General features: G+C 39.7%; 1 protein-coding gene across 16 annotated transcripts in view; it reads left to right on the plus strand.

Annotated features, from left to right (window-relative positions):
• Positions 1–26,789, plus strand: part of KCNMA1 (potassium calcium-activated channel subfamily M alpha 1) — a 510,436-nt gene that overhangs the window by 290,917 nt on the left and 192,730 nt on the right. For all 16 annotated transcript variants that reach the window (XM_064464921.1, XM_064464922.1, XM_064464924.1 and 13 more), the window contains 2 exons: positions 13,599–13,692; positions 17,311–17,422. In XM_064464921.1, coding sequence (XP_064320991.1) covers positions 13,599–13,692; positions 17,311–17,422 — 206 coding nt within the window. The remainder of the gene's footprint in view (positions 1–13,598; positions 13,693–17,310; positions 17,423–26,789) is intronic.

The raw sequence follows: 26,789 nt of genomic DNA on the forward strand, positions 1-26,789 counted from the left end.
TTGCGAAACACATTGAAAATTCAGGTTTGCTTTGAAAGCTCAAATGAGATTATTTTGAATGAAATAAAGGACCGATTGGATTTCAGACTTGTTACTGTAATTTGTAATTTGTAATTCCTCCTCCCCCTTCTTCTTTTTCTCATCCTATTTGCCCTCTTCTACAAGCATCTTCCCCACCCCCCCCAAGTAATACGGGTGCTATGTACAGTATTTTGTTTACAGCAGTATAAACATTTTCAGCCTGTGACTTCATTGCTGAAATAACTCACCTCTCTCATATCAACTCTTACCTAGGAGCCGTACAGCAGACTCACTGATGTAGGTTTTTTTCTGCATGGCAGCCCAGGCCAAGCTGTGGTTTCATTGCATGATGCAACTTCACCTTTTTTGGTTGTCTATGGGATTAATTATAATCTATTCTTGTACTGCCTGTGCATGCCAATGTGCTTACCATAACGGTGTATACACTGAATGCAGTCGAAGCATTAAGTGCATGAACTGGAATTAAAAAAAAAAAAAAAAAAGAAATTATAAAGTTTGAGCAACTATAATTACGCTTGTCAATATCTTTAGTTAAGCTTTTATAGAATGAATAGGACATAATATGCATCAGCTCTATAAATTTAAAATTTCCAGCATATTACAGTAGTTTGTTGACTAGACAGACAATTGCCGTGTCGTCGAGGTGCGGGAAGGCACTAACTATTCCGTTGTGACAATGGCTGAGTGCTGCCAGTAGCGTTCAGAAAGATCATCCTTTCCCTGCCGTCAACTCTGGCAGCAGGTGACGGTGAAAAGAGGTAAGACTGTACGTAATCATTTGGGAAGAAACTTGAAGTGCAACACATTTTTTTAAAAAAAATGATGTTAAATAGCCTGCAAAATAATTTAAAATGTATTGATTTACAAAGCACCACTACAATGAAATTTCACCTAAGAATTGTAGCGCTGCGCTAACTTTCTTTTGCAAGTGACATTGTGACCATCCTAAGCAACCTGTTACTCCTCTGTTCTTAAATATACTCAAATAAAGCTTCCTTCGGCGCAGCAGAAGGTACGATTTAATGCTAATCCTATTGTTCCCTGATAAAATGATGAAACAGCACTTTGCAAAGCGACTTGAAGCGTTGTGTCTGAGCGCAGTTTTGTAGAGCTCTCGATCAGTGCAAACATTGTGTGTGTCTGTGTGTTCAGAGGTGATGTTTTGTGCTTTTTTTGGGGGTCATTTTGAACTTACAGATTGCAAATTAATATTCAACTTGGTGAATAAACATTATTTATCTCATACAATTAACTTTGAGGGCCTATTACATAAAATGTAACAGCGTTTGAAAAAGGAGAATTGTGAGCAGATATATCTCAAGCCAAAATATGTTCTTCATGTGTACTTTTAAGCAGGTAACTGAAAACATGCAATATATTCAAAATTATAAAAAAGGGAAGTAATTTCCACAGCTGTTGCCATGCCACCCACACGCTGATACTGTGCTGCCCTGACAATGTTTGTTATGTGGGATTACTTAGGATTTTTTTTAAACGATATTCTTATATTCCACATAATGACAGTTACTCTTCATTGTCTTATAACGAAGGAAAATTCTTTTAGGACTGTGAAGCTGATCAGACACATATCTTTATGGCAACATGAAGTTCTTCCTCCTGAAATTGGTACAAACTGGGTTATTACGCCGGTCCTTTTGACTTTCGAGGAGCTCCGTGTGTAAGCCTGACCACACACCCACTTTCCCGTGCACAGCAGCCAACATGTGTTGGATGATGCGGTGCAAGCCATTTTGAGGTGGTGTCAGAAAAAAGGGGCCACTGTATATTCAGTTTTAACATCATTGTGATCCCCTTCTTACATTGATGTGAAGTAGTTTTATATCAGGCTTGTGGTAATTGGTTTGAGCGACTGCTACAGGTGTCGGCAATACCTGTCGCCATGTGTTAATGGAGATAAAGGGACTGCTAAACCAGAAAGGCATAGTGTCACTAATCTGCCTAAAAAGGGCTTTGCCTTTCCCATTTAGAAAAACAGCTGTGATTGAGACACTCACTTGGGCTCCAGGCGAGTTTTCTTGTCTGAAAAGTTGAAGTAGGAAAGAGGGTGGTTTTTTTTTTTCTTCTTTTTTCATTTAAACTCTTTCTATTCTTCCACAAAATAAATGTGGCTCTTCAGGTGGTCTGTCCTAGAAAGCATTTTGTCTTAAGAATGTGGTAATTTGCTCTTCAGACAGTCCCGGTGAACAATCGGGTCCCGCAGCTGGAACAGCTCTGACAAGGAAGTTTCTAAGTAGGAAAATTTGCTAGATTGCAGATCTGTGCATGTGGAAAGTAAGCCATGGCGGCAGAGCGTATGGGTAGAGAAAATGCTGCGTGTTTTATTTTAAAAGGTGTGTGCAATAAAGGCTTTCCCGGAGTCCAGGGAAAGAAAAAGGGAAGCTTATCGAACGGGCTGCGTAAGTGTTTATATATGCTGGGAGTGAATGTTACCTGGATTATGCCTGCAGTTGGTTTAAGGCAGAGAAATTTAAACAGGTACACAACGATGCTCAGGATGTATTCACAGATCTCTGATGGTTACTCTTGGTAGTCGAGAGGTTTTTTTACATCAACTGTATTATTTCTGGTAAAGTGGGACAAGTCTACAAATACAGACCTCCCCGGGATAATTAGCAGGGGTTCCAGATGTGTAATAGTTTGGATTGAGAGTGGTTGAATTGCATGACTGATGGCACCCTTAATGTATCTTAGGTATTAAATCACTAAGGTGCTTAAAAGAACCCTTACAGAGAAGGCTAAAAGGTCCTCATGAGGAACGAGAGGGAGAATCAATCTGGAATTACAAAAAATAGTTTGGGACTAATACATTTTCTAGTTTTCTGCAATTTTTTGACGGAATGAACGTGGTTCATATTTACAGTTATGCTTTAATTTGAAATATGAAACAATATATCCTGCCTGGTGTGACTGTGTAACAGGACTGCTTTAGAATTACCATTAGCACAATATGGGTAGGTTTTTATGGATAGTAATAGATTTGGGAGCATGCACTTAAAAGCAAGACCAAAAAACCGGATCCAGTAATGTAATGTCAAGTTTCTACCACTTTACAGTGCTTCTGGCATTCATTGCTCAATTACATTATTCACTGACATGAAAGTCAAATAATACACCTCAGGTTCAAGAATATTACTGCTCAGTAAAAACTAGATAGTAGCCAGATATTTCCATTAAAGTACCACAGGCGGGAACTCCAGCAAAGACAGTCAGATGAATGAACTGTAAATATTTGAACACTCCAATTCATCTGGAACTCTTGCCATTTTCAGTTAGGATAGTTGAATTTAGACTAAATGTCATAGGACAAGATTAGTTTTTTTAATTACAGTATGTAAACAAGCAAGAAACATAGAGGAAGAATACCGAAAATCATCTGGAGGCATCTGTTGCACATACCAAAGAGGAAATCAGGGCTCGGTTTTCTTTTGTATATCATCGTAAAAGTGATGAATAACCTCAATTTGGAGGCCGGATAGGTAGAGCATGTGCTCGTTTTTGAAGCTGCTGCGCGTTTTTTCAGAGTTCAGTCAGGTGAGGGAGGCTTTTAAAAGTGGACAACGGTATTGACAGAATAGAAGGGTAATAAAAGGCGCTGAGGTGGAAGAGTGGTTAGAGCTGGAAACCGGTGGTGATGCTGGGCTGTTGAAAGCTTTGAGGAAAGCGGATGGTAAATGTGAAAAGCACCTTTGGGTAATTTTAAAAGACAGCAGCTGCAAAATAGAATCACTTCACATAGAGCAAGGAGTCGTCTCAGGAAGTCACTCTTCCTTCTGCTGCAAGGTGAGAGTTGCTATACATAAATTTATTCATACAGACCCTTACCTAAGAGGTCAGTGGTTCGTAGGCCCTCTGCTGCAGAAGGAGGAAATTTTAGAAATATCACACATGTAGATCATTGTATGGACATACGCAAAAGCAGGGACTGTAGGTGGTCCGTGTATCCCAGGCTGAAAAGTATTTCCCACCGTTCTAAAAATCTGAGATTCACCATTCTCCCTAAAGAACCTACTCCAGTGTTTAACCATGTGTCTCAATTGAAAAAGCTTTATGCTTCTGATGTACTTCTGACTGTCTCGATCCGTTTCCATTTGTTCAGTTCGATGTGGACACGGAAAGGCATTAGTACTCTTTTGGTAGCGTCGTATGACGCGTTTGCAGTGCCATGTCACCAACACTTTCTGTTCTCTGGAGTAAACAGCTATGACGACTTACTGCTCCCTGATAGACTTGGATAAAGAATATTAAAGAACAATTATATTAAATAATAACAAACGAGAGGTCATAGGGAGGGCTCTTACTACAAAGTAGAAACATGGAAGATTGTCAGCTTCAGGGTACACAGTTTAACAGACTGTTTCTATAATGCAGTCAGCTCACTAGATATAACTGAAGTGGCTTTTTAAATGTTGTCAAAAAAGGTAATAATATAACGCTAGTTGAAACAGTGTACCGGTGTTGTTCTCTTTAATATGTTAGAACTCTCAGGTAAAAACCTTGGGTGACAGATGCGATCCCTGGCATTGTTGCTCTGTCATTCCCTTGGCATTGCCTTGTCATCAGGGAGGTTGCTTGGTCGAGGCGGTGCGATGCTGGTTGCAGCTGCCGGTGTTCTCAGCCGATGGTAAGCAATTAACAAACCTAACGCCAAATAAAATAATACACCCTTCCTACTTGCCGAGGTGGTTCCCAGCAAACCTTTTCCAATGCAGTTATCTCAGGTAGGGTGAAGATGGCAATGGCGTGCTTTGCAAGGAAAAGCACGCTCCGTCCTCTGTAGGCTACTGAGGGAATGTAGAAGAGTTACGGAGATTGGCTCTGCGCCAGTTACTTATGGCAGCTGTAGCACCCAGTTCCGGGCTGTCCAGCTGTGCTGCAGGAATATTCCCTTAGCTTTCGCTTGTGAAAGTCAGTAATTAGAGAAGACACGAGCTGCAGGCAGTAGTGGAAGTATGTACACCCTGACGGAATTAAGAATTACGCTCTTTCAGAGTGAGCAATTTTAACGTGCGTGATTTCTGTATATCCCAGCAATTCAATATAAACATGTAAATAAAAGTTTCTTCTTGTCGTACTTGTGCACAGTTTTGTGTTTGGGCTGAGGAAGAGAAGAATTTTTTTTTCCTTGAGATCTATCGTAGGTCGGCTTATGTTTTACTGGGGCAGGCTGTGAAGAAGCATAATGTACTTAAAATTCATGGAAAACTTGAAAAAGAAAGATGTAAACTGACAGCTTTACATGGAATTTTCCCAAGTTGTGTTAGTTCATTCAGGTAAAATAAGTGCTAGACTCTGTCACTTGGTATGTTGTCAGTCGCAAATAGCTCTGGAGAAGTCAAGGGAGTTACTCCAGGCAAAATCTTGCGCGCCTGAGACGGGCACCAGGAACGTATACCTTAGTTCTGCAGTTGCACCAGCTTAATCTGGCTCTTAATTTCATACATGATGTGACAGAAATTAAAATTAAGAGCCTCTCTCTCTTTCCCACTGGAAGTCCTCCTCTGTCTCAGTTCCTAAACTGAATTGATTTTGCATTGAAAAACTGTCAAGTCACAGCATTTCAATATACCTTTAAATTTAAAACAAGTTAACATTCAAAGGTGGGAAGAAAACCCCCTGTTACGCCCTGTTCTTTATCACATCAACCAGAAAAGTGAAAGAATCATAAGGAAAAACAATATGTTTCTGGCTCTGATTCTTGGGAAAATCTCTACTAAATGATGCTGTTGTACCAAATTCTTACTGATTGATCTCGTTGCTTATTTCATCTGGCAGTGGGCTGTTTGTTTTTTTTTTCTGAAGGAGGATGAGGAAACCTGTGTAGTCTAAAAGCTTGTCAAGGCTCCCCAGCGTGCTGGGGAGATAATATGGAAGTACTTAGTTGCAGAAAGCATCTGCAGAACAGATGAGTCATGATGCATTTTTTTAATTAGGTTAGAAATAGAAGGGGAATATTCTAATGCCAGCTTGTGATCTGTCAGACTTTCAAAGAACAACAGAAGATGTTGTCACAGTAATTAGGAAAGAGAAGTAAGGACAGGCACTTGCACTGTTCCTGCTTTTGTCTGAAAAGCAGTTCCCTTGAGGTGCTTGTAATTTATAAGTTGTAGGTTAAGCAATAGTCAGAGAAATCTTGGAAGATGGCTTTATTTCACATCATTTGGCAGTTCATCTTTTATTTTGATCAGAGTTATATTTTGCTTAATTACTTTAAAATTGAACACAGAAGGTACTGATTGTTGATGTAATTGAAAGATGGCTTAGTGTGTGTGAGCCTAAGGTCAGCAATGCATTTTCAGAAGGAATGTGGAGGAGGAGGATGCATATCTAAGTGAAGAAGGGAGGCCACTCCACATGTAGGCGAGGCAGGAACAGAGATGGAAACAGACAGTAAGACAGCGTGATCCGAAATAAATTCATTGCGTGCTGAAGTTGAGGAGGTTTTGTGACTGGAAAGACTAATACAGTTTAATTTATTAAGCAAAGAAGAGTCAGAATAGAGAATTAGAAAAAGGTACTTGGCAAAGTCCCAAGGAGTTACGCAGGAGTATTTATCTGAAGCTTTCTGAAGGAAGAGGAGTACTAGGCGATATAGGGTCTAGGCGGGAGGAGGGTACAATACAAAAAGGTGAGAGGGACAACCAAGCATGGTCAGCATCTTCGCTCTGAGTATAAAAAGGAAGCTCCAGGATTCGACACTGAAACGTGTTAGGAGCAGAAAATTCTCTGGGTGTGTATGTATGTGTGCATAGGAGAAACAGCTGAGGATTTAGAGGTAGGAGGTTGAGTGGTCAAAAAGGATTTAAATGTATCATTATCGATGACAAGATAAAGGGATGCAGGAAATGGTCACAGCATCGACTTTGGCTATCAGGTCATAACTGTCTGCAAAATTCAGTGAGAAAGGGATTGTTCCCCCTTCAGTCACTAGCTCCGGGTAGAAAAAACCTCTTAGAATATACCTATAACTAAGGAAGTGATGATCCCGTGGAGTTTTATGGGTCCCAGGACTTAGGGCTGTGATGGCAGATTTCACAGTACTTCTGCTATGGGGGGAGTGGGTCTCCCCTTTGCCTTCGCTAAAGGATTGTTCTGATCCAGCTGGCTGCTCTTGCTTTTTGGGAAGGAAACCAACTTAACTCTTCCTGCATATCCTGCAGTGCTAACTGAAGATGCTAGTGGCAGAACTTCCCTGGTGGCGGACCACATCATGCCAAGGGAGAGGGAAGTAATTTAGAAGTCATTTGCCATCAAAAAATTAATAAGCTTAATGATGTTATGACTCAAAGGCTTTCTAAACTGAGTCATTCACCAAAGCATCTTGCGTTTTGAAGATCAGAACACATACTGCAAGAAAATACTTTTTGTTTTCTTAGTGTGGGACTAACTTGGTTAATAAATGAAAGCCATTTGAAGTCAGAAAAAAATTGTTACGCGCTCTATCACTCTGGGATGTTTGACACCTTTGATTCATATTTAGTCTTGCTGATTTATTATAATTATGGTATTTGTTTCACCAGGTTGACACTTGATAGGCATCCATGTTTATAATTTTGCTGTATGTTCATGCCTGTTTCAGTAAAGATGTTGTTAACTGCTTCTGAGCTGTGCAGCTAAACCACAGTTAAAGGAAAAGAAAGTCTTCTGCATGGAATGAACATTGCTTTTACCGAATGATACATCTAGCTTTTTTCTTGGTTTTACTTTAGTACTGCGTCATTGAAACCTGAACAGCCAGGGATCAGGTTAGGAAAGCTAAAGCCCTGACAGAATTAAATCTGGCCAGGGACATCAAGGGCAACAAGAAAAGCTTCTATAGGTACATTGGTGATAAAAGGAAGACTACAGAAATTGTTCCCCCCCCTACCCCTCCCACCCCGAAAGAAACATCAGACGTGGTTACCCAGGATATGGAGAAGGCTGAGATACTCAACCACTTTTTTGCCTCCCAGGCTACCTGTCCTTGCTTCCACCCTCTGTAGGCTTCCTCTTTGTATTTGAGTTTGTCCAGGAGCTCCCTGTGCATCCATGCAGGCTTCAAGGCGATTTTGCATCTTTGTTGGGATGCATCGCTCCTAAACTTGGAGGAGGTTTTCCTTGAATATTAACAAGCTTTCTCGGGCCCCTCTTCCCTCCAGGGCTTTATCCTGTGGCACTCTACCAAGCAGATCCCTGAAGAGGCTGAAGTGCTCTCTTGAAGGCCAGGGTAGTGACTCTGTTGTGCGCCCTCCTTGGTGCCCGAAGGGTCTTGAACTCCCCCATTTCGTGGTCACTGCAGCTAAGGCTGCCCTTGAGCTTCGCATTTCCCACCAGCCCCTCCTTGTTGATGAGAACACGGTCCACCATTGCCCCTCTCCTCGTTGGCCCCTCTATCAGTTGGAGGAGGAAGTTATCATCAACGCGTTCCAGGAACCTCCGGATTGCTTATGCCCTGCTGTGTTGTCCATCCAACAGATACCAGGGAGGCTGAAGTCCCCCGTGAGCACCAGGGCTTGTGAATGTGAGGCTGCTCCTGTCTGTCTATAGAGGGCCTCATCTGCTCGGGCTTCCTGGTCGGGTGGCCTGTTGCAGGCCCCCGCTGTCATGTCACCTGTCCCTGCCCTCCCTTTGATCCTGACCCATAAGCTCTGGGTCGCTCCTCACCCACCCGCAGGCAGAGCTCCACACACTCCACCAGGTCGTTGACAAATGATGAGGTATGAAAGAGCTGCTAAATATTGAGTGGTTTCTCTCAATTCTTTGTTCATTTGTGTTGATTATATTTTAGCTGCCTCTGCCTGTACATAATTATAATTTAATTTGACAATTCACTCTCATCAGTGGACGTTCCTTCTGATGGAAACTGCCCATTTTACTGTTTTTTTGTGTCAGGTAGTATTGTGCAATCTAAAAACTGTCATGAGCAAAGAAAACTAAAAACTTCCTAATTTTTTTGTAGTATCAGGTGGTTGTATTTCTTTCTCAGGCATGGTAAGTTTGTAACAATTTTGTTTTAGTTCCAACTTTTTCCCTTTTATATTATATTTACTTAAGAATTGAAATATATTTTATCTATTTTCAGTAATGGATTTAGCTTTTCCTCCACCCTTTAGAAGACAACTTTTCTTCCAAAAATTAAAATTATAACTTAGGACAGTTCTCTGAATTTCTAAAAGTTTCAATAAGTTCTTAAACTTCCAGAGATGTCGCAGCTATGGTACAGTATTAACGTCGCTACTTTCCCGACATTACAGGAGAAGTAATTTTCTTTTGCGGTGGTTTATGAATGTTTTACGTAGAGCTTCTTACCTTCAAAACACTTGGAAAAATGTAAATAGATTAATATGTCTTGAAATGATTCTTTTGCATTTTGGGATATAATTATATGTAGATAACAATTGGCATCTTCCTTAGTCTTTGCAGGCCCTGTCATTAAAAAGAAAACAAAAAAGGTTAAAAAAACATTAGGAGCAGACTGACACGACATGTGCCCAAAACGCAGGAGTGCGCTTCCGCACGCAGAAAGACGTGAGAGCTGTAAACTGCGTATTTGATAGTTATTTCAAGCCCTGAACTGGGCGTGCGCGAACTTTCCCATTGTTTTTGGGAGACTTTTATGTAGAATCACCCCGATAGATGTCACTGTGGTTGCAAAGCTGGCCTAAAGTCTGAACGACTGTAGAATTTCTTCCCCGTACTTCTGTGTGGTCGTGACGGGGGCGACTGCACTGGGACACACGTCGTCATGTCGCGCCAAGGCGTTGATCTGGAGTTGGAAGTGGGCTTTGCAGCTCCTGGCGAGAGGTGGGATGATACAGGAAAAACCGCTCCAGATATTTTCATCTCTGTGGCAATTGCAGAATCCTGGAAATTTTCTATGAAGTTACATATTAATATACTCACAGAAAAAATAATTTCAGAAAACACTAAAACGCGTACCATTTTTTGCCCTCTCCCACTCGTTCTGTGACAAAAGCAGTTATTTAAACAGCAGTAAATTCTTTTGAATTGAAGTGACAAGGGGTTTGTTCAGCTGCGGTAGAAGTGGGGTGTAAAGCGTCGGCTTCGGTGTCGATTGTGAGCAAGGTTTCAGGATTCTGGGAACACCTTGCCAAGGTTTTGCCCCATCTGTGTATGGCTAAACGGGAGTAGTTTTGTAACTTTTCTTGTAGTCATTCTTGCCCACCGAACTAGTTTATGCCTACGGTACCTGTACAGCGGGGCTTTATAACTATTAGTGTTGCTATGAAAACGCTGTCATAATAAACAGAACAAGTGAATAGAGGTAACGTGAAGCTGAAATGAATAGCAGTGTTTAAAGGGCAGGAGAGGAAGGAGGAGAATTGAGAGTGTCGTCCACCCCTGAAAAATCAAATAAGGTTCTGTCCTTACTGCAGATTAGGCAAGCTAAGCCCGCTGTTATTTCTCTCGGTGCGATTTTTATATTAAATGGTAGCACAGAGCACACAGTTGCAGCAGGTGATAACTTGATATAAACGTTGACCTGAAGAAAACTGTCAGTCTCTCAAATCTTGCTTGCACAGCCCAGGCATTGCTTGTAACGTTTAGTTTATTACATAAAAAGATGGCAGGGCAGAGGGGAATTACAGTCCTTGATAGATTTACAGCGGGATATCCCTACGTTAAGTAAAATAAAATTGGTTTTATGAGTTTTTCTTTTCAAAACACACGAAGTCATGGCTACAGCGGATTTATTTCAATTTTTTCATATCAAATTAAAGGCACTCTTTCAAAGTGCACATAAATATTGCATTTAGACTTACATCGTTACAGCAGTTTTTATCCAGGGATGTTAAATCTTTCCTATCATTCTTAGTATAATGTTATTCCGTGGATTTTAGTGTAGTTTCTCCTGGGTTTTAGTGGTATAAACGCATGAAACCACACTTAGGATGAAGCACGCTTACGTTGCAGAGTAATAAAAGCATTTCTAACAGCCTGTTGCCTCCTTCAAAGGGGAAATCTTTGCTGACCAAAAGGGGTGAAATCCCATGGGACAAGCCATCTGATTTTAGTTTAAAACAGGGAATTCATTATTAGTCCTGGAGACCCCAGCACACAGTTGTCTGGAGCTCTAAGAGCTATCGCACTTCTGCTTTTGGGAAACCTGATGTAAGGAGGAGTTTGAAATTGGCCTCCTCCCTGCAGCAGGCTGGATGGCGCAGCGATCAAGATGAGTGGCCCTGTGTTTCTCTCAGCTCAAATGTGAGCTACTGATGGAAACAAAGAATTCAAAGTGAAGAATGTTACCAAAATTTAATTTGGAAAATTAAAAATCTTGTATAATCCACGCCGTGGGTGTGGATATAGTGACCTGCTTTTCAGACAAAATCATCATTCAGAATAAAAAGGAGAGGACGTTGTGTTTGTCTTTGAAATGGATAACTTAGAAATTGAGAGATGATCTCTGAAATGAAGGATGCTTTAGGGATATGACTCGCAGAAAAAATAGCTCTGGTAGTAGGTAAACAAAAGCCCCAAATGCAGACTGTGGTGCGCTCTGCCGAGTGTTTCACAAGCAAGGTGACAACGTGTTATGCATCGGCAAATTTGTCAGATCTTGTAGGCTTTTGTGAAGGGCCGCGGTACAAAAGTGCGGCTGTCAGCTGCAGCATGAGCTGACCTTGTCTAACAGTCGTGGCAAGTACCAAATAACTGTGGAAAGAATGATAATGAAGCTCTCTATCCTAGTTATAAATCTGTGTAATCCCATTAGCTTCAGTGAATTTCTGCAGCTTTTACAGGAACCTAACTTGGAGCTAAGGGTCCCACGCCTCTGCGGGGCAGGCGTGTTCGTTCCGCTTCCGCCCCGCGTCCTGTGGATGGGGAGCGTAGCGACTCCGTGGGTAGCCTACCTTACTTTGACAAAATCCTTTGCTCTCGATGATGCCGTGCAGGACGCGGTCCTGTTGGGTTCTCAGATTACAGCCGCTCCTTTTGTAGCTAAAGCTGTCTTTGTAAAGTATGAGGTGCTGTCTTCCGTCCTCTGGTAACATTTGGCCTCTCTTCCGTTCTGCCTGCTTTTGTAAATCGATTTTATTTGAACTATAACAAAAATGTTTCATAACTTCAGCGTCTTTGCAAATAGCTTTTAAAAAACCATTTTAATATAATTTCCTGTAGCACTGAAACCTCTTAAGATATAAAGCTGTTGTACACGAAGGAGGATTTTGCTGTATACGTTTGTGCATCTAAAGACAGGAGAGGGCATGCTGTACTTCACTTGTTTGACCTGTAATGTATACAAGGAATGGAAAATTTGGCTGCATGTGTAATGACCTGGTAGCCCAGGTGATTTCCTTTATGCCTTAGGCAACTGACATTTATAACGTGTAGAATCTTGCTTGTTGAGCAGTCTAGCATTATATTTGCAGAGCTACCGCTATACGAACTGGTATTACATTCGCATTCAGTGATTTATTTGACCTGGGAAGCCAAAGAATTTCTTCTTTCCTAAAAGGCTCTTTTCTAGGGTTCCAGCTGATCAAATGATCTACGTTCTAGTTTTCCACTCTATTACAGTTGTGATGAATACCCGATCATGTGCAATATATGTGTGCGTATAAATGGTGGGACATTATGTATATCTAGTATATACATCAGCATATATTGGGACATTCACTTTGGTCTGTGACTTCTACGTTGTTCTGTGGCTTCACCAACCTATTTTAGAAACCTCACAAATAAATCACTGGTCGTAGTTGCGGAAGTTATCTCCTTCCTTAGATAAAAGCATATCTAGAAAGTACCAGTTTGTATAGAGTATGCTATGGACCTGTCCCACTGTTAAATGAAGCATAATATAATAAGCTAGAATTTGCAATGGCTGCCTGACACACACGAAGGAATTTTAATTAACCTGCATGCCGAAATTAACCCTTAGAGTACTGCTTCAAATTCCTCAATTTGTTTTGTCGTTTAATTTTACCAGTGGGCTATGCTGCTTCTCTACTCAGCTCATAGTACTGTACATAATGTACATTAAATAGCCATACACAAAAAAGAGAGAAAAAGAAAAAAAAAAACACCCCAAAACCAACTTCTTAGTAACAAGGGATTCTACAAGACTAAGTACCCCAGGTTGCTCGTGGGTAACGTATTTTGAAGCAACTACTTCTTTTGTTAAGGTTTTACATTATGACATGAATTAAAACCACGTAATGTTTCACTGTAGTTGTGTGCTTGTTAGGTTTGCTCCTAAAGTACCATAGGTGTATGTCCTATAGAAAGAAGTCAGTTCTTTAAGGGTTAATGTGGGGTTAAGGAATCCTGAGGTATTCTCCTGCTTGTCCTTTCTTGAAGGTATCTGCATGTTAATTACCAGCCATTACCTGAACAGGTGAATATAAGGACTGTATGAATGACTAACTGAATGAATGAAAGAATTCATTTGAAATGCTTGCTCGTATCTTGTAAACGAACTGGAAAACAGAAATATGATTTCGGAATCAAGGTTTTTAATGAAATGCATAAAAATCTCACCAGAGTAGAAACTCGTATACTGACAATTTACTCTGATTTCTTTTTCTCTCAAATAGCCCAATAGAATCCTGCCAGAATTTCTACAAAGATTTCACGTTACAGATCGACATGGCTTTCAATGTGTTCTTCCTACTCTACTTCGGCTTGCGTGTAAGTAGTGTGCCTTCGATAGCGTGAGTCAGGGAGGGAGTATAGTTATTGGATAGGGGGGTCTCTGAATACAGCCTGACTTGGCAATGGTTGGATGGACAAGATCAAGCTAATTTCTAAAATGCATGCGCAAAACATTTGATTGAGGGCATTTAGGTAATAATAATAATAATAGTAATAATGATAAGCATCTGAGATTATTAAGGAGGCCAAGAGTTTATAAACGAAGCCTTCTGTTCCAGAATGTTCTTGTGTGGTAGAAGGTGAAAACTATTACAGTTCAATGCTGGCCAGTGATGTCAAATCTAGTTTCAGCATCCTTAATGGGGTGGTAACTACCTCGGCAAGACCGGCAACTATTCAGTCTATTCCTCTGCTGCTAGACGTGTCTTTGGCAGTGGAAGGTTGAGGTGAGAGCTGGTAGAGCTGCTGTAGCCAGTTCAATGCACATCCACTTTCCCAGACTGCTCATGAATGCTTTGAGAAGCTGGAAGTACTCGCAAATACATGCTGACATGTATAACCTGAGATATACTTAGCACTTTCTGAAAATCCGGTAATGCTGTTTTGAGATCTAAAAGTTGGGACATCTGAAGCAGGTAGGCATTTTAAAAGTTGGCGCCAGTAACACTTGCAATTCAAGGGGTTTTTATGGTTGGCTGTTTTGTTTTTGTTTTCAAATACGCTTTGAAAAATAACTTTGCTTGTTGTTAATTGGAAAATCGGGGGAAAAGGCCTCAAACATCACAGAACTGCAACGAAAACCTCATGTGAGCAGGAAGCATGCCACATTGGTCTTTAAATTTGATATAGGTATTGCCTCGTGACCTTCCTTTGTCCATTTTGCTCCTGAATCACAGGTCTCCTGTTGTGATGATAGTCGAGTTCCTCCTGTTTCACTTCTGACCAATTTAACCAACTTTTTCTGATGATCCAATAAGGAATTTTATTGCAAATTTAGGTTATTTCATTACCAGTCTAGATGCACTGTCTAACTTTTAAGTGTATCATGTTATAGCCCCTAATAATTAAGGATTTAGGGTGCTTTTGTAGAGGTCCAAAGGGCCTACAATGTAGCCTAATTTTTTGGCATAAAAGATTCAATGTGTGGTACTTGTGAACTTCCAGGAACCCTTTTTCTAGAAGTATCCAAATGCTTTGTAAATTTTGTGCGCGTGATAAGGTCGTATGTTCCTACCAAGAGAATGAAAATTATGTATTGGCCACTCTTACTCAAAGCGGTAACTTAGGCTACGTTATTAAGAAGCAGAGTGCAATAAGAGAGAATATACTGAGAGTTGATGCTCATGCTTTCATATCCACACCGTGTGTTTTATGGAAGGCAGCGAGAGTACTGTAAAGTCCAGCCTGGCCTCTTGGCTGAACGCACTTCAGCAGTTACAGTAGGTGAGCTGCACTGCTAGGACACCTTTCCTGGTTTTAGTTTCAACCCAAACAAACCTTTGTGTTGTCCAAAACTGCTTTGTGATACAAACTGAAGGATGGTAAGTGGGGGTGGTAAGGATTCAGTTCAGATCAGTGCTTCTTGTCTAAGTTGAAATGCTAACATAGGTGTAACTTCGGTTCTCCAAGAAGTTCTGCTGAACTAAACAGGAGTTCCTGAGGAAAAGGTGATACTTGGTTGTGTGGGTGCAAGAATTGGATCGACAGTGAATTTTCTAGTCATGTAATAAGCCTCTCATACCTTTAGCTATGTTAGGGTTTGGGGTTCCCCCCCACCCCCGATAAATATCTCTTGTGAGACCTCACTGGCAAATTAAAGTATTTGAAGAAATATTTTAAAATCTCATCCTTCTCCATCTGTTCTTCCCAAAATGATTTTGCAACTCAAAATCATATAAATATTACCATATCTTCAGTTCTGGAAGATATTTGTGTTCAAACACACACACATCCATTTTAAAATCTTTGTTGGCTGGTACCCAACTATGTGAGAACTCAGCCTGCAAACTGCTGATGAAGGCTGAGCTCAAACTGCATGAGTTAGCACGTAATCAAGCAGTAGGGGCTGGCAGAGATACGGCAAGTATGGAAGTAATCCTTCTTTGGAAGCAATAGAATTACGCTAGTGCTTCCAGAAGAAGGTGGCATCTCTTCAAGCATGGTAGGATTGCTTCTGTAATGAAATGGGCTTCTATTAGTCGCTAATTACCTAAATGAATAACTATGAAATTAATAACTATGAAATACTTCCATAGAAATGGCCATTAGAGTCAACAGGCTTTATTTTTACTGGTGAATAACACACTTTAACCTTTTTGAAAGCCTAAAGGTTGTGCCCTGATAACGATAAAATGCCGATTAGAACATATATTGCAGGTTGTGAAAATATGTGATCTGATGTCTTAAAAAGCTTTTGCTTTCAAGTATTCCGACTCCTCCTAAATTCACCAGAAGAAAATTGAAAGCTTCTTCTGAAACTGGGTATTTTTGTTCTGTTTTCATGCTGGAGCGTTGATATTGAGTAATACAGACTAACAAAATGTCAATTTATTTTTGGCTTTAAGTCGTTTCTGAGGCAAATGCCGCTCATGTTGTCCGTCTTCTTTTTAAGTGTGGTTTCGACATTCAGACATCAGTAGAGCCCCCTTTCCAATATTTTATCTGGGATTCCAGCAAAGTTGGTCTGCGCCATAAATGTTTTCTGTTAAAACTTTAAATTAATTCTAAAGCAAGGAGATGAAGTGGATGAAATAGTTAGAGATTGTCAGTATTTGCTTTGGAAGAAAGACAATCAATATTGTCTGAAATTCAAAAAAATACACACACTGTTTTGGAATATGTTAGTCCAAGGTTTAAGACTTACGTGAGTGAAACAAATCCATTAAATATCTTACTGCTGCGCTGAAATTTTATATTTATTTATATATTTAGCATTCATATTTATATGAAGCACGTGTTTTAATTATTACTTGAATGTGAATAGTAGTTTGGCCTGATTTAAGTACATAGATGAATAGGCAGGTTCAAACTCTGAGGTCCTTGGCGTCTGAGTTTGCTGGCTTCCAGGGTTGATTTCGTAGTCAGGAGGGAGAAATGACCTTATCCATGGCACAATTTGAGGGACTGAAGTCTGCTGCAGTCCTGAATTATGCCTTGTAGGAGTCATCTCCCGGTGATTACCTCCGGATAGGATGATAATGGGACTCTCTGTAAACTGTCATGTATTTAGAAGCCTGTGAACAGCAAAGACATGGTGAGACTTGTACCGACGTGTTTGGTGTGCTAGAGCAACGGTGTTATGCTTTGAAATATTTTATACTTACCTACACTTTTCTAATATTACTGATACACTGTTAATGTGGGGAAAATGTTTTTTAGCACAAATATTACAATTCATCATATAAATGATCTGTCGCTTCAGTCAAACCTTCTATTTTAACATTTCATATTAGTTTAACCATTCATGGTTATCAAGCAATGCACAATACAGACTTCTTTCCAGTGTTTAGTCTGGACTGACCTAAAACATCAGTTACTTCTCCACTAGCTTCAGAGTTTAATATTTTATTATGGAAGATATTGCACAGACTTGCAGCCACCGTGAGCATAATCTGACTCTTTTATCCCTTCCCTTCTTTTTTTCTTTTTTTCCAGTTCATAGCAGCCAATGACAAGCTATGGTTTTGGCTAGAAGTTAACTCAGTAGTAGATTTCTTCACGGTCCCTCCGGTGTTTGTGTCAGTATATTTAAACAGAAGTTGGCTTGGTAAGTAAAATAGTTTTTCCTTTTAATAACTGTTCGAAAAATGCTTAAACTTTGCACATTTTGATGGAGAATTTCTTCGTCTTGTGGCATCGCGTAAGCAGAAGGATGGTACCAAAGCTGGTTTTGCAATGAATTTGTCATTTCAGCAGGCAGGTGGGTTGTGTCAGCAAAATCACTTTCTAAGTCCATGTTGTTCTTGATTCATTAATATAATCTCCTACTCTAAGTGGTGGTGAACTCTGGCCTGGAAGTTCTGTGTAACATGAGGCTGTTTTTTTATAAAACGGTGAATTTGATGTAATTGTCTCGGCTTACAACCTGAACAGGTGATCCAGGCCAAGTATTCACTGAACTGGGTTGCCATGAATCATTGTCAACAATATCAACCCCTTTTCTTCACATTTTGAGCGATATAGCTAAATTTTAAATCAACTGAAACAACAGATTTGGAAGACTTGTTTAGACACTTACTGGGCTTAACATTTGTGTAGGGCTGCTGGGAATGCATTAGGAAAGAATATGCCACATGAAGAAGGGGACGCAAAATGAAGCAAAGCAGACAAAAGAAATCAATAAAGAACATCCATAATGTGGGATGTGAAGTTTCTCGTGCAAACTGCATATTCTCAAAGGTCAAATTTTGATGAAGGACAAAATTTGGGAGTTTTTATTCTGGGGGAGCTGCCTAAAAATGGCGTACTTTGTGAATGTCTTCGGACAGCATATGAAACCTCACGGTTCGATGGTGCATTTCTCCGGAAATACAGGCAGTCGTTGTCCCTGAAAACTGAAGCATGTGTTGCATGGAAAGGAAAATAAAACAGAGGATCTTTTATAGTGTTATAATATTTTCAACTTGATACAGAAGTGCAAAGATGCCAAAATTATTAGTTACTTTTGTATGAAAAGAGATTAATAACCGTATAACCACGTTAGAGTTCATGCTGTATGCATCAGTGGTGGTTGGTATGCCAGAGAATAATGCAGTAAAAGAGCAAGAAAAGATCACTACAGAACCTCATATCATTCCTGCCTTCATCACATACTTCTGTCATGTATGTAAAACGAAGTAATGCTTTTTGAAGGAGACAATGTCATGCAGCTCCATGTTTTGATAGGAAATAAATAAAAAAAAAGAAGGTATGGAAACAAAAACCAAGTTTGTGCTTAAAAGAGAATTGCTGATTTCACTAGCTAAAACTTAACGCCAGGTCCTTTGCATTATGTGAATTAACGGGCTGCGTTTTCGCACTTGAATGTGACATATCAGAGCTTCCCAGAACTTTAAGACTGAAATCACTGGAGATGAAGGCTATCCAAGAGCAAAACCTAGAGTAACAGGATCTATAGAAAAGGAATATGAAACGAAAAAATAGCAAAACGGCAGAATTTGGGAAATGAGGCAGAGATAACGATTTGAGATGAATACCCTTTGTGAAAGTGACTGCATGACTGACTGACTCGTGGAGACAGAGCAATCTAACAGTGCCGACGGGAACAGTAAGGGTTGCCCGTTTAGCAGTTTCTGCAGGATTGTTTTTACAAGATTTATGTCATTTTGCAGAGTTAAGCATCGTACTTACATTTATTCGTAGGGTTGAAGGGATTTCCATCACTCTTAATTACACCAATATCACTTTTTATTAGTTTCTTGTTTATAGTCCCTCTTTGCCCGTTTTCTCACAGAATCCTCCGGAGACATTTATCACCTGCCGAGGCACAGAATTATTTTATTTTATTATACTTTTTTAGCGTAGTCATCTTAGGAGTGATATATTTACAATGTTCGAGCATTGCCCCTACTTCCACCGTGTTTATTCCAACGGCGTTTTCACTTTAGGGAAAACCATCCTTAGTGAAATAATTCACTAATTAAAAAACGTGAATTATTGGGGTCCCTGATATAGCTGTAATTTAGATCGGCAAATTATTATTTTCAGATGCTGTGATTAAAGATTTTTTTTTTAAGCACATACACTGAAGTGTTTTAATGAAGGTTGTCCGTTCATTTGCACCTTTTAAAGAGACGGCAAAGTTCACTTTGCCTGTGGAGCTCAAATACTTTGGACGTACTTGTAGGTAATACAGTGGCAGCACTGTGTGAGTGGCGGGGGAGGGAGGGTGTTTGGACCACGTTATTTACAGTTTCAGGTTAGATGACAGCTTTTCCTTTTTTATAATTTTTGCAATTGAGAGCTCCTTGTGCGGAGGGCGATGCGGAACACGTGCGTTCTGCTTTCTGCACCAAGAGCCCCTGTGGAACGGGAGGTCAGCTTTCTAGCAAGGCAAGTTAAATAGGGGGTGCTTAACGATAGGCAATGCGAAAAATCATTTAACCGGCTCAGACTTCAGTGTAGTCAGTGTTACTGATTCAGCAGGATTCCTTCATATACCTAGAATTTCAAGATCGTTTAGGAGCCCAAATACAGGACATTGTTGGAATGTATTGTGCGCCAGGGTCTTTCCAGTTTATTTCCCTGTTGGTTCATGTAAGTCAGCTGTGCTGAATTCGTCTCGGTGCTAGACAGAACGAAAGTCACCAGAACGTGGCTCCCTGAATTCCCCATTTCACAAGAACAGTTGTGGTTTAGCTAACTGACAACAAAGGAAGTACCTACACATGATTTAAACACTGTTTAAAAAACCCAAGCCATCCTAAATGAAAAATAAACTTTGCATTCGGCGAATCAAACACTCACAGAAAGATGTGAAGTGTAGCAGAGGACACGTGGTCCGAATATATCGTCTTTTAATGTACTATAGTGGAAAGCCAGTGGCTTTTTCCTTTTCTTATGCTAGTTCAGAAATGCCACTCTTCAGCTTTAATATAACTCTTAGCATGGGAAGCCTTCTGCTTTCCCCACTACTCTTTTGTTTTCAGTTGGTCATAAAATGTATTTTTGTAGCTCAAAATGCTGTATGTGAATGAAATTTTCAATCAGAATTCACAAACGGTGTTGTTTCATATCTAATCTTCCACCTAGATTCCAGTATGGAAACAAAATTCAATAGGCAAGAGGGATCAGATGACACTTTTCCATCAAACTCTTTCCAGGAAGGGTAGGGTGTTCACTCTCCGATGTACAATTGAAGGCACAACAGCACTTTAAACCTACCAAATGCCAAATTTTTAGGTTTGCTAAATCCTTTAGAAAGGATTTCTGGGGTATCATTTTGGCTAGCATAGGGTAGTGTAAGAAAAGGAAGTACATGAGCAGAATACAGCTGGTACAATAACAATGTACATATTATTGAAAGATTGAGGGGGGAACAGAGAAAAGGAAGAAAATTTTAATGAATCTGTAATCCAGTGATACACATTGCTTTGACAGTCGCTATAAAAATTTATTGTGCATTGACTTCAAACTGTACAGATACAAACACCAGACGCTCATTCCCATCTAGATCCCCTTGACATTTTCCGACGCTGTTTCGCACACAGGAGCGTTTGTGCAGATACTGACACGTACACTAAAGCTGTGCTTTATAAAATAATAAGGATTTCTTGCACAACACTGCACAAGAAACGTTCTTATAAAGATAGAAGGATAGATGGAGGCTTCTGTGGAGTGGAGAGAATCTTCCAAAGGGAAGATTGATTAAGAGAAAGGGTGGAGATTCTGGTGCTTGAGTTTTACAGGGGATTTTGACAGTTAATTTCCATCAAATGATTTCAGTGCGTTGCTGAGTCTTTGCAGTTTACGTGAAGGTAGGCTAAAAAGGTGGTTGGAGGAAAACAAAAAATTTGCAACGGGAGAAATAATATCATGGTAAAACTAATTTTTTAGCACGAAGTTGTCATGCTCCGAGTATCGTACCTAAGTTTCAGATTCAAATCTTCGTTTCTCTGGATAGCTTGCAGCCTGCCACGTTGGAGAGCCCTGCAACAAATGAGCACCTTTCAGTCGTATTCAGTAATGATTTACAAACCCTCTACACGCCACTTAAAACTGATAGCAAAGGCACTTCAGATAACTGAAATGCTTTTTATCATGTACTTGTATGCTTCTGAAAAAGGAAATACCTTTTTTTATGAGCAGACTGCATTGGAATAAATTGCCTTGACAGGATGGTATTGTTAGAGGAAGATTAAACATGTAAAATATGATCTCGGCTTCACATTTACAAGTACACGCGAATGAGGAACAATCAGCCTTAGGACTACAGTGATTTAAATAAAGCCTAATATATGGATTTGATAGTGTCTCATATTATTGAATCAAAGAAATTAAAGATAGAAAAGGTCTATTAAAGAATCCCATCTCCTTTTCATGACCACGTGCTTTCTGTGCTTTGTCAATTCTACTGTACAAAATTTCAAGCATTGGAAACTGATTTCTAAGAGATTCTATTATCGGGAAGATTTTTTTCATCATCCTTCTTCCCTGACATCCCCTTTCGTCTAGGCTGCTGCTGAAGCCGTGTTATTTTTTCAGAAAAGGATTCAAAATTTACAGTGGGAGAAGGAAGACAGACAACAGATGTGAACGTAAATGCACAGCAGAGGGAACAAATCTCGTTGTGTGCTGATTAGCGCAGTTTTGGAGAAGGGGGCATCCTTTTTTCCAGTCTTTTCTCAGATTCTGGTACAGACATCTCAAGTAATTTTGGATGAGACTTGTGGTCTCAGTATCAATTCCTGGTCTGAGAAGACCGTTTCCAATATCTCTGGTAGACATTCAGCTGTTTTTGTGAGCTGGAGAAGGAAATTGATTTCCCTCAGTGGAAAGAGGTAGATGGCTTTGGAGAAAAAGCAGCGTGCCTTACTGAGATAGTTAAGCTGACGGTGTGAATGCCTCTTGGCCAAGTGTGCTTCAAGATGAAGCTTTAGTTAAAAATATCTGACATGAAAACAACATTTGTTTCGATTTGTAGACTTTTTTTGCCATACCCTGTACAGAACAGCTCAGCCTGAAACCATATTTGAATCTGCAGAGCCATACTCCTTTTGGAAACCGTATATCTTTTAATGGAACTTAGTTATGCTGACACAAAGAAGAGCTCTGATAAATAAATTGTAGGGGTACCAGTGTGAGAGAAGAATTCTGAGCTCCAACATTTCCTAATCATTTACTGTCTTTTGACGCATCCACAGGTCTCAAAACTATCCCTTTCTTAGCACCTTAAATCTGCAATCACTTGCGATGCTTTTGTTGGTTAAGTATTGTGCATTTCCGCCATCTATTGGCGAAAACTTTGAACACACATCCAAATTCTACAATATTTCCTACAAAGCTAGTGTATTTTGTAGAGCTTTAAAGCATTTTGTGTCATTAGAAGTTCTTTTATATATAATGGAAGCTAAATTCTGTAAAATTTCCTAGGAGAACTGTGTTTTCTGTATACATGCATGCGCACTACTTCTCTGTGCAGTAACGTTTCTTGGGATGTTTCAAATGTTGATGATCTTAAAGGTCTTTTCCAACCTAAGTGATTCTATAATAATCTCTGATTCTGCAATAAATGCCTTCAGACAGGTATCAGAATGGATTTAATGAAAATAGCTCTGAACACTCAATCTGCTTGGTGATTTGTCAATAATATGTCATTGAACGGCCTAGATCCACATTTGTATTATATTGAAGACAAGAATTTTTTCTATGTACCTTAATCAGTTCAGTTTTCACAGAGCATGTACGTTTGGACAGGGTAGCAGCTAAAGTCATACTTCAGGCCTTTGAGTTGTTCAAAATTAAAAGCAAAAGGTAACCTTGTGACAAATATGTGTTTGTCATAACATCCATGACCAATTCTTATGAATATTGTTGCATGCAAGTGTGAAAATATGCTGCTTTTCTCTCTTCCGCTGATGAGAAGTCAAACAAGTCAGCCAAAAGGCACCGGAGCAAGAGGAGAAACACCAGGGCAGTACTGGCCCCAAGCGGTGTTAGTTCCTGTCCTTCAGCTGACATTCATAGAAACGGTGTGCTTGCTTCCCCACGCCCCTGAAATCAAAGTACACTGGAGAATTTCAGTCACCTTCTGTTCCCGGCCTACCACTGTCTGTGAGCGGTGCTTAGCACTGTGTAGAAAACTGACCCTGAATTCGTCCTGTTTTCTGTTCTGCTCTTGCTGGGAGGGGCTGTAGGTAGGGGGGTGCCTTGATTTCTCCTGTCTGAATGAGTGGCAGGCTTAGCCCCAGAGCAGTCATACTCTCACCACTGAGGAGCTATTGCAAGCTAAGGTCATAGCTGATACCGGTTATATTGCTTTAAATAAAAGTGCTTCCTGGTTTATCTGGCTGCCTGGACTACTTTGACTTCTTGCATCTTTTCTCCGTCTCTTTCCTTCTGAGAGGAAAAACTTGACTGAGCAAGAACGCGTCTTCAGTGGGAAAAAAAATTCCAGTCTTAAGTTTAAAATTACCTATAAACAAATGCGTGTAGTTCTTTACCACCCCCTTTACACACGATCCCAAGCCCTGCTTCTCACTAGCTTGTTCTCTTCATTGTCAAGCATTACATCCCGTAGTATCATTGGTTAACTTCATTAGCGTTGATTTCACTTTTCCTCTAGAATATTAATAGGATTAAATAACTTAAGGTCAAGAACACATCTCTGACAAGACTCCCAGGGAAGGCGTGCCAGATTAATTTCAAGACTTATGGGTTCTTGGTCCATTTAATGAGTGCCATGGCAACGCTGAGTAAATTACTTCAGTATTTATGGCTTTATCACTCAAACATGACATTTAATGGCAAAGCTAATGGGATAGGATGTTTTTCTAATATGAATACATAAATATAATTCTTTATCTTGACCACTTAATTGCTTTGTAGTAGAAGTCTTTGTTTTGTCTGAGATTGATTATGGTTCCTTCTTTTAAACATCTGGAAATAACTTTCACTTTCTTAAGTATTTCTGGAACTTCTATCAACTATTTGTGCCAGACTCACTAAAAACCAACATGAAGTAGTCCACAGAGTGAGCTTTTCAAACTATTGGTGGTGAGCTACCCAGGCGTGGCGACTTAAACACACCCTCGAAGCCAGATGTTTTTATTAGTATTCTCCTTAGTGCTGTTAGGAAGACAAGCACGCCATCGTTATGTGATTGGCTTTTCTCAGTTATAAAGTAAAATCTATACGGGGCACTTATGCCTTTTCTCCATTATTCCTGGAATGTCCACCATGCTGCTTGTGACAGAACGCTGCAATTAAAACGCGTTTTATTTGCAATGCGGTAAGTCCGTGGTTGGTTAACGTACATCATAAACGCTTTCTTCTTCTGGAAACTTGATGTTTTAAAATACAAAAAATATACATGTTACTATTTTGGACTTCTGGTGGGGTCGGTTGGTTTGTTTGCTTCTTTCCCTTCCCTTCCTGCTCGTCTCCACCCCCCAAACAGTAACTGTAATCAGTATTTTAATTTAAACAGCCTAAATCAGTAATAAGTATTTTAATTTAAACAGACTAAATTTGAATTCTGTAATCACTTTTTCCTTGTCTGCCAAGATGATGTCATGTAGACAACCCTCCCTTCAATGAAACGCTCTTCTATTCATTTGTGGTTATAATATTTAGAACTTCTAAAGGTGGATTAATATTCTTCAGCGTACGTTTTTCAGGTAGACATGGTGTAAACCAAACTTTTTATTTTCCACATGAGGTATAGAAAGAACCGTAAGCAGCTAGATTTTACATTATCTGATATACCCAAATTGTCTGTTGGCATCTTTGTTCTGTTTCATGTTTTTTCTGGATCCGTAAACGTTCATGGTCACAGTCTGCCAAATTTAGCAATTCAGAAACACAGAACTGTCCTTTTGGTATAGAGCGACTGCTAAGTTCCGAGTAGTTTATAATAACCGATTTTAACTTTTTCACTCCTATTTCATTCAGTCAGTCCCACTAGGATGGTAATAGGATGGTAATAGGAAGTATGTGGGATTTATGTGGAAAAATAAATCACTGTAATTCCTCTTAATCGAAGGGAAAAAAATGCAAACATTTTGTATTTTGGGGGACGAGTTTATGTAATTTTCTTTTCTCCATATCCCTTCTTGTCTAATCAAAAGATGTACTCAACATCTGGATGTTATGTGAAAAAACACTCTAGTGTTTTCTTTCTATTCTGCTTTTTATTATCAGTTTAATTACTTTATGACTGCTCAATATATTCTCTGGTGGTTTCAGTGGTCTTTCAGACTCTGTGATTAAGTCCCTTCTGCTCAAACGAAGGCTACCCAAACTGTACAGTTTTGTCTTTAAAGGAATAATGTTCTAAAAGAAGAAAACCCTTGCCCTCAAACTGCTTAGGGAACCCAGAATTCACTTACCCTGTCTTCTGGCATTTGTATTCCTTTGCATGAGAGTCATTTAAAACTGCTACTTGTGTCCAAAAAGATCGTTGCATTATTGTTAGTCAGGTGCTTTGCAGGTTCCCCTGAGCTACCTACAGCATGGAACTAACCTCAATCGCAATAGGAGAGAGAGGGTTATTTTTTTTTATTTAACTAATTGTTTCTTAGCTTTGAAAGACAGCTGAAAGACCAGTTGAAAATAAAATGTCATGTCTTGGCTCCAAGATAGTACGTCAACTTGTACAGCGCCTTGTAAGCATTCAATCTATTCACTGTACATTATCCAGTATATTCACTATACATTATCCAGTAGTTTTACCCCCTTCTTTCACTGATTTCTTGGTAACTGTTTCCTTAATACATTGATTCTGAGTAATGCTGTTGCGGAGTGTGATCTAATTAATACCTACATAAGCCCCAAACCAGAAGTCCTTATACCTAGAAAATGAGATTTTTATATTCTGGTGATTTTAACGTAAATTTTATGATTTCTGGTGACTGTTTTGGGGCTTTAGCTCACTTTGTATTTCTAAGCATTTAACTTCTGTAATGCAGCTTAAAGGATTTCCCTTATCTTCTAAGTCCTGGACTAAATATACTGAGATGTCCACGTAGCTCTCGTTAATTCAGCATCAGTTGTCTCGTGTGCCCTGCGGTGCATGAGGCTTGGTTCGTGTGGAATTAAGAAAAGATGCATTATGCAGTTTAAGTAACTTTAAAAACCCCAAACAAACCCCAAACCTAGCCATGTTCCTCCTGACCTTTTTGCAAGACTGAATTAGTCATGAGAAAATCCTGTTGAGGATGGAATTGATATGAGCTGATGCAAAGATAGTTGGGATCTCACTAGGAGGAGCAGAAGTTAGGGATTCGGTACGAGACTTTAGAAAGTTCATGTGGTGGCTGTTCTTACCGAATATCAGAGCGCTCTGAATGAATTTATGTGCTCAGCTGAGACTGGAGGTTTATATAAACCAGATCATTCTTATCCTTTCAATAATCTTTTGGCAATACCTTTGCTCGACTTTATATATAGGATTCTAAGAAAAATCAAGAGAGGAT

This window comes from Phalacrocorax carbo, chromosome 13 (assembly GCF_963921805.1).
Source record: "Phalacrocorax carbo chromosome 13, bPhaCar2.1, whole genome shotgun sequence".
In the NCBI taxonomy this organism is placed as follows: domain Eukaryota; kingdom Metazoa; phylum Chordata; class Aves; order Suliformes; family Phalacrocoracidae; genus Phalacrocorax; species Phalacrocorax carbo.